This window comes from Dendropsophus ebraccatus, chromosome 2 (genome assembly GCF_027789765.1).
Source record: "Dendropsophus ebraccatus isolate aDenEbr1 chromosome 2, aDenEbr1.pat, whole genome shotgun sequence".
Taxonomy (NCBI): Eukaryota; Metazoa; Chordata; class Amphibia; order Anura; family Hylidae; genus Dendropsophus; species Dendropsophus ebraccatus.
Window position 1 is genome coordinate 173471400 of NC_091455.1, and position 9298 is coordinate 173480697.

The 9298-nt window shown below is 37.5% G+C and overlaps 1 protein-coding gene across 1 annotated transcript; it reads left to right on the plus strand.

Moving 5' to 3' along the window:
- The first annotated feature begins 4104 nt into the window (after positions 1 to 4104).
- On the plus strand, positions 4105 to 7542 carry HOXA11 (homeobox A11). Its single transcript, XM_069960442.1, has 2 exons — positions 4105 to 4777; positions 6447 to 7542. Exons 1-2 carry the CDS (start codon positions 4105 to 4107, stop codon positions 6677 to 6679), a joined length of 906 nt encoding a protein of 301 aa, XP_069816543.1. The 3' UTR covers positions 6680 to 7542.
- Positions 7543 to 9298: the final 1756 nt, after the last annotated feature.

Here is a 9298-nt window from a genome sequence, read left to right on the forward strand (position 1 = left end):
TGCACCTTTTTTTTAATAACAACAAATATTTAGTTTGCATATGAAAACCTTCAGTGCTTAACCTGTTATATATATATATATATATATATATATATATATATATATATGATGCGTATTCTGTTCGTAATTGATAACTAAAAGTTTACTCTTTGCGTCTTTCTTTCACAAACCAAATATTTTCACGCACACGTCACTCACAATAAAGAGCATCAGCACAAATACATTTATTGCCACATCATTTTATTCCACTGCATCACGAAAACAATGGCCACAAATGACTTTTCTTGATACAAAAAAAATTAAACATGATATCACGTGACTACAGCAGTAACAGAAATGTCACACATATCAAATACATTAGTCTGAGATTAATGTGACTGACACAGCCGAGGTCAGTATATATATATATATATATATATATATATATATATATATATATAGAAAGCGGTCAATATGTATTTATGGATTTCAGCCTGTTTCTGGGGTGATACATAACCAACGTGCGCTGCTATAATTTAGCTGCAATCTGCTTTGCATAATACATATAATTCAGTGCTTACCCCTAATGGCAGCAAATTAGTGATGAAAAGACGTGGGCGATAAAATACATTGGAAAATTCAGTATACTTTAGATGTAGGTGTGTGCCTTCTCTCAGCAAAGGAATCTTATACAGTGGTCTTCAAATGTATATTTCATAGGCAGAAATATATCACTTTGGAGGTCAAGTTCAAGGTATTACATGTACTTGTGATTAGTTTTCTGATGCATTGATACAACAATAATTCTCTGTGGGATAGAACAGCCCTGGATTGTACCCATAGCAGTTCCTATAATAGTGATGTTGTGGTGTCCTAATTCCATATTACTTTGTTCACACTAGACTTTACTTACATTGGTAAATGCCTGCCCACGCTTTGTGTCAGTATAAAATGAGCAAATTCCAAATGTCGAATCCATAGGTTGTGCTTTTTTACAGGCTGGCTTTCCTCCTGGTGTAAGCACATATGTGGAAAGCAGACTATTCAGTGCCTGCCAGACGGTCTAGACTGCCTGTTCTCACAGTCCCACAATTGCCTGCAATAATCATAGACCTGCACCTGTAATGGACACTAAAAAGAGTCTAGTGCTATAGGATTAATGTATCAGAAAATGGGCTGCAGAGGAGGAGAAAGGTACACATCCGCCTGACTACAATGACATGTAACAAGGGTATATAGCTAAAGAAGAAAAGAGCGAATTACAACAAACAGGATATAAAGAGACTGTATGTGTGTGTGTGTGTGTGTGTGTGTGTGTGTGTCTATTCATCTGTCTGTCTATTCATCTGTCTATCTATCTATCTATTTGTCTATGTATCTCTTTAATGTATCATCTATCTATGCACCTATTTACCTACCATTTATATGTGTGTAAATATAAGATATGTATATATGAATCCATTATATCTACATCTCTTACAAATAAATAAATATATATATATATATATATATATATATATATATATATATGTGCGTGTGTGTGTGTGTATATATATATATACATAGTATATTTTTATCTATCTGCAATATTTTCTATATTCAATACGACTTATATTTTGTAAAATGTCTTATTAATGTTGTTTATTATAATATTTTGTGATAGTGATGATGATGATAATGATGATTAATAATAATAATATTATTATTATTCTTGTTATTATTTATCACCATAATTATCACTATGGTTATTATCAATACTATGTCGCAACAATTTACAATTTGAGGTTTTATTTTTTATGAGACTATTATCTTCACCACATACAGACCTGTGTCTACGTAGCTGCTCGATTATACATGTTTATACTGTTGTTTGTTGTTGTTGTTGTTTTTTTTGGGGGGGGGGGGCTTAGTTTTGGTAACATATAGTGAAATGTAATGCTATACTCTTCTAGGTTATATAAGAATAGCTGCAGTGTGTGATGGAGCCGGAACAAAGAGAACACACAAAACAGGGATTACACACCAAACAGGGATTAGACTTGTCCCTGCCAGTGAGAGCTCAGGCTGCGGAGCCCCAGTTTTATATTTCCGCCATTATGATTCTTGTCCTGAAGATGTTGGAGAAGATGAAATCTGTATCTCTGTGCACATCTGGAGATGCATGACTACTAGTCTGAGGGATAAGCCAACACCAAGGCCAGACTAGCCATTATCTCCTGCCCTGCTCTGTGGTTAAGGTCAAATACACCATAGCAAAATATTTTGTTTCGAAATAAAGACCACTCATGTTCTAGATGTTACCTAGCACATCTGCAAGTATCTGTCCTGATGCATCCTGCAAGACCTGGGGGGAAATAGGTGAGTATACATGGCGGATGAGCTTATGAAATGTCATTTCCCTCCATCTGTTTTCTCCTACAGTCTGCAATATGTGCACCAAAAAATCATAGATTCTAATAGATAGATAGATAGATAGATAAATAGATAGATAGATAGATAGATAATAGGTAGATAGATAGATTGATAGATAGATTGATAGATAGATAGATAGATAGATAGATAGATAATAGGTAGGTAGGTAGATAGATAGCTAAATAAAGACATAACTAGATAATAGATAGATAGATAGATAGATAGATAAATAAATAACTAGATAATATATAGATAGATAGATAGATAGATAGATCATAGATAGATAATATATAGATGCACAGATAATAACAAAATAGATGATTGATAGATAGATAGATAATAGATAGATAGATAGGAGATAGATAATAGATAGATAGATAGATAGATAGATAGATAGATAACAGATAGATAGATAGATAGATAGATAGATAGATAGATAGTAGATAGATAGGAGATTGATGGATAGATAGATAGATAGATAGATAGATAGATAGATAGATAGATAGATAGAAGATTATACTTGAACATTCAAATATACAATTGCACAAGCAGACACATTCTATAGAAGGGAAAGGAGCAGTCATACAAACCTTGCAGAGAGCAGCCTATAGTGTATCAGTGATTGCATGTAACATGTGGAGAGGAGGTGATGGGCTGCATGGAGGTGGCGTCTCCTGTGAGCCCCTGGCCAGGCCATGTCTGCTGGGACACAGGCTGAAGTTGACTGCCAAATGTGCCATAAAACCGCAGGTCAGTCTAGAGCTCTGCTCACTTCTCCTTGACGCGCCGGCTTCAATTATAGCCTTAAAAGCCTCAATACAAGTGTAAGAATTTGTTTTCCTTCTCAGAGGCGGGGCAAGGGCTGGCTATGGTGGCGCCTTTGTCTCACAGTCAAAGAGACCCATCCATCCATCCATCCATCTAACCATTGGTGTAGCCATCTGTGTCTTGTATTGCAGTATATACATATATATCACTTTCTCTCCATATATATATATATATATATATATATATATATATATATATATATATTCTCAATCAGCAGAGAAATCAGAGCTCTAGTGTAGTGGTCTAGTGTAGTGTAAAACGATCAGATGTGACCATAGGAAGGAAATAGTGAGCTTGACTTGGGTTTGCAGCAGTCAGGGTGGGGGAGGGGGGCATGATGCCTTCTGTTTTAGAGTCCCTGCACATTCTCTCCCCCCACAGTCCACAAGGCAGCATTACCTTATGCAACATATGGAAATGCATTCCTATTAATATACATTAGTATGCTAAACTAGAATTACATAAATGTTCTCTACCTTCACATGGGCACAGACATGTCATTTTTTTTTTCCAAGAACAGAGGTGCCGGGGGCGATGGAGACAAAGAGGTTTTTTTTTGCATTGCATTGCCTATGTGTATGTCATGGTGTAGAGATGCGTGATTTCTGCACTGGAGCTGAGTGTGCAGAGAGCAGCAGTTCCTCAGCACATTACATGCTTGTATGAAGCCAGAGCAAGTGACGATCTGTTGCTTCCCCTGAGATGGCTACAAAGAAAAGGGCCCATAGTCTCAGCTTGTCAATTTCCCCATGTGATCACATGACCAGCACCTCCCTGCTTAAGGATGGGGATAGATCTCCACGTCAGCTTACGTCTTCAAATTTCTACTTCACGGATCTGCTTCAAAGAGGCAGCTGCATTAGAGAATGATGTTAAGCTCAGCTAATGCGGACAGCCCGAGCTAGCCTAATGATGGATTTTGATGAGCGTGTTCCTTGTTCCTCTAACATGTACTTGCCAAGTTGCACTTACTACGTCTCGGCTCCTGATTTCTCCAGTCTTCCTTCATTTTTACCCCAGACCCCATCTTCTCGTCCCATGCCCTACTCCTACTCCTCCAACCTAGCCCAGGTGCAGCCAGTCAGAGAGGTGACCTTCAGGGAGTATGCCATTGACACCTCCACTAAGTGGCACCCCAGGAGCAACCTGCCCCACTGCTACCCAGCAGCAGCAGCAGATGAGCTTATGCACAGGGACTGCACTGGCACTGCTGCCATGGGGAACAGCTCTAATGTCTACCATCCAAATGCCAACGTGCCCACCAATTTCTATAGCGCAGTGGGCAGGAATGGGGTGCTGCCACAAGCCTTTGATCAGTTCTTTGAAACAGCCTATGGCAGCCCGGATAATAACAGCCAGCAGCCTTCGGATTATTCTGTGGACAAACACTGCGACAAAGTGCCAGGAGCCTCTGCGACAACTTCAAGTTCGGAGCCGTGCAGGGAAGCAGAGGAGAAGGAGAGGAGGACGGAGAGCAGCAGCAGCCAAAGCAGCAGCCACAGCAGCAGCAGCTCCCACTCATCTTCCGGCAACAATGAGGACAAAGCCAATGGGCCCAGTACGTATGAGAGCAGCGCCTGCCCTGTCGCACCGCCCGTATCTAGCGCAGCGCTGTTAAACTTTTATATGCTGTTTTATAAGCGTATAAGCTTTATGGAGGCCTTTAGATTTCCCTCAACAAAACTTTCTTATAAAAAGGCAAGATCACGTGTTTAGCACTGAAATTGGCCGTGAAATAGCAGCGCCCAATAGATGCCTTAAGACAATCCTTCCCCCCCTTTTTTTTTCTTTCTTCCCCCTTTTAAAAACTCTGGGGTCGGTTTTGTAGAGAATATAGTGAGTAAAGAATGTGCTCCAATAAAAGGGCAGAGTAACCCTGCATGGTTCCATATCAGGCTCTGCCAGCAGGAATTCCCTGCCACAATGGGAGAGAGGATAGACACACAGGTGTTGCTGGGGAATGGATGGTGGGCACCCAGCACACTCCAATGCAGATTGTCAGATCTTACTTTGTACTTTAGCACTGATTTATTGGAGCACGATAAGGAATTTGGGGGGTTTATGTGGTGGTGGGTGACTGAATATACTCAGCTGGCTGGATAACATAGAGATCATTGTCTTTATTGTACTTTTCTTTCACTATATGCAGTCGGTTTACTAAATGTTGCCTTTCAATTCTTCTCTCTCTTGCTGCAAGTTATTGATACATTATAAGCAGTTAATTGTGGTAATTGTATTGATGCCCTAGAATAATATGCATCCTATAATAACCAGCAAGCCGGATTATGAAATGTATCAATTTGGGTTTGGGTCCTAGTATGTCTGTCTGCCTGTCTATCTATCTATCTATCTATCTATCTATCTATCTATCTATCTATCTATCTATTAGCTATGTATTATCTATCTATCTATCTATCTATCTATCTATCTATCTATCTATCTATCTATCTATCTATTTATCTATCTATCTCTATCTATCTATCTATGTCCTATCTATCTATCTATCTATCTATCTATCTATCTATCTATCTATTATCTATCTCCTATCTATTATCTATCTATCTACCTATTTATTATCTGTCTCTTCTATCTCTAATCTATCTATCTATCTATCTATCTTCTATCTATCTATCTATCTATCTATCTATCTATCTATCTATCTATCTATCTATCTATCTGTCTGTCTGTCTGTCGGTCGGTCGGTCTGTCTATCTATCTATCTATCTATCTATCTATCTATCTATATATCTCTCTTCTATCTATCTATTATCTATCTCCTATCTATTATCTATCTATCTACCTATTTATTATCTGTCTCTTCTATCTCTAATCTATCTATCTATCTATCTATCTATCTATCTTCTATCTATCTATCTATCTATCTATCTATCTATCTATCATCTACCTCTAGTGCAATCTCAAGTCTGATATGTATCAATCTAGTCTTTCTCCCTTTCTTTTCTGCTTCTCCATCTAATACACACACACACACACACACACACATATATATATATATATATATATGTGTGTGTGTGTGTGTGTGTGTGTGTGTGTGTGTGTTTCCTGTCATAACATACACACGCCATGGATTGCATTTCATCTATAGTATATATGTATATATATATATATATATATATATATATATATATATAATGACGACAGTATTAGCTATTGTCATGTTTCTATATGATAGGGTGGTTGATACAGTATCTATTCTTGCTCCACAGGTGGGCAGCGTACCCGTAAAAAGAGGTGCCCTTACACCAAATATCAAATTAGGGAGCTGGAAAGAGAATTTTTCTTCAGTGTCTATATAAACAAGGAGAAGAGGCTACAGTTGTCCCGAATGCTCAATTTAACTGATCGACAAGTCAAGATCTGGTTTCAAAATAGGAGGATGAAAGAGAAAAAAATTAACAGGGACCGACTGCAGTATTACTCGGCCAACCCTCTGCTATGAGAGTCCCAGCGCCCCCCGGGTCTATGGCTGGTGGTATGTGTGGATTTCTGACAGAACAATAGAAACTACAAGCCTTCCTTATGGAGAGGATCTGCCACTTCTATCAGACGAGGATAGGGGTAGTAGTCCTACATTTCTTGTGCTTGGATGAATGAGACAAGCATCTGCCCATGTAGGACAGAGGAGATCTCAAGTATCATTGGTACGGATTTAAAGGACCAATTTGATTTAACAGTTTGGTTATGGTGTCCTAATACTTTTGGATGATCTACAAGTCTTCTATTTGTTTCACATTCTCGTCCTATATAAACACAAGCTCTACTTATCCAGATGATTTCATCAAGAAATGACAAGAAAATGGGGAAAAAACTAAATTTGTAGTTTGATTTGCAAGCGTCCTGCTGTGCCCCCCTCTGTTCCTATCCTTTTATTGATCACTTCTGCTATGTGGTTTGTGATACATGCACTTTGTTTGCTAATATCAATCCCAGTCTGTGACTACCCTGTGGAAAAACCACAGTCCAAAACAGACAACTCTTTAATCTATAATGATGAACCTGTTTAAATGAGCAACCAGACAATGAGGATAACACCATAGAGAGGAAAGAATCAATAATCAGCCTAGTATCTTATATCCTTCTTCATACCAAATACAGTCAGATGAATTATTTTACTCTGAAGTGATGTGACCAAGCTATAGTTTATGTCAGATGAAATCTCATTTAAAAATATATAAATATATATATAAAGACCTAAAAGAACCAAAGTTATTAAAAGTGATTATATTTGAAATGATATATGAGTTTATGGGACATGATAATCTATTTGTACTATCTTCGTTTGAATGTATGTTTCATATGTTTTACTAAAAAAAAAAAAAATGTAAATAAATGTCATTTGGTATTTGGTTGAGACGCCTTATCTGGTGATTTTTACATTTTGCTAGGGATGACTTTAGTTTTGCAGCTTTTATGAACTTTTCATGGGGGGGGGGGTGGAAATATTTGGCACAGATCACCTGGCAAGCGGTCACTATATGTCACTGTTTCTTCACAGATGGGTATTTTATATGTATATAGCGTTTGTTTGATGCAGACTTTATAGTGGGTTGCATGTATACAGCAAGTGAGCGCACAAGTCAAATAAACCTGGTTAAAAGTGTTCTATTCGTGTTGGCTTTTTTACCTATATTTCCATTTGCACCTGCAATGCATGATTGATATGCTGCAGATTAAATACAATATTAGAGTCTTCTTCTCCTCCTCATTAGATTTCCCCAGTAAATGCAGCCTCAGCAAGAAGAAGGTCACTGATTGAGAACTATTGATTGGGAGATGGATCCCTTGTCTTGTACGTGATGATTGTGGTGACATAATCCATTACAGGGGTCTTGTTTGGGTAATGCATCACCTGAGTGACTTGGGCTTCAAGTGGTTTACTGCTATGTTACTATTAATTATAGATTTATTGGGCAACAATAGAGGAATATATATATATATATATATATATATATATATATATATATATATATATTAAAAATTTCCCATGTCTTTTTTAATTTCTTATTTCCTACTAGCTTTCTGGCTTTGAACTTCTTTAGAGCTATTGTTGGACATCACACATAACCTTGAGAGGAATGTCTAGCATTCTGTGGTCGCCCTATTGTTTACAGAATTCTTTAGTGTTTATATTCTACTACAGGAGAAATGTCAAACATTACCCAGGCTGACTCATATCTCTATTTGTATAGGACTTAAATGTTATTTTTTTTTTCTTTTTCTTTCTGGCAAATACAAGTAGGGCTAAAAACATCAACAAGATTCTAAAAATAAGGAGTGTGAGTGAATAAGTAGAAAGGAGATAGGGAAAAGAATGTCAATGAGACGTTTACAGGATATTTCCTTTTTGGGTTAAATATTAACTAGCTTCTCTTACAAATGCTTCAGACCCTAGAGGCCTGCAGTTTATCCACCAATGTCTTTGGTCAGACCCAATAAAAGCACATGCTCTGTGTTGCTAAGGTAATTTGGTAATAAAACCTGTCTGTGATTTGTGATTTGCATATTTGGAATGCAAGGCTGTAAACGAAACACAGGATAAAGAAGCAATTTCCCAAAATGTAGTAGAATCAGTGCTATCCAACAGTTGCTTCAATGGACATTGTAACATCTCTTTATTGGAAAACAGCTGCATTTGCATAGCTGCCAAGTGACCACCAGATGGCGCTGCGCAGATCAATGTCAAAGCCGCTGTGCTGGGTGAAGCCAATACTACAGTACTGGCCTTTTGTTCTTTGCTTATCAAGCGAGGAGACTCTATAGAGATTTATTTTTTTTTGTCTTTAAGAGGAAACTCCACCAGGCACTAGTTGATTAACACAAGATGCATGTTTGGAAAGTGCAGCCAATATTCTGAAAAATAACATTATTGTGATGGATGAGGTGGATAAGGTGAGTAGGTGGTCACTGTATTCCCGGTAAGGTTTATAGGGACCTGTATTTAGATAGATAGATAGATAGATAGATAGATAGATAGATAGATAGATAGAAGGTAGATAGATAGATAGATAGATAGATAGATCATTAATTTTCCTTAAAATGCATATAAATTCAATTCCAT

Coding starts and splice junctions, on each gene's coding strand:
- HOXA11 (XM_069960442.1), top strand. CDS start 4,105: ATGCGGACAGCCCGAGCTAGCCTAATGATGGATTTTGATGAGCGTGTT. Junction 4,778..6,446: donor GGACAAAGCCAATGGGCCCA/GTACGTATGAGA, acceptor CTTGCTCCACAG/GTGGGCAGCGTACCCGTAAA.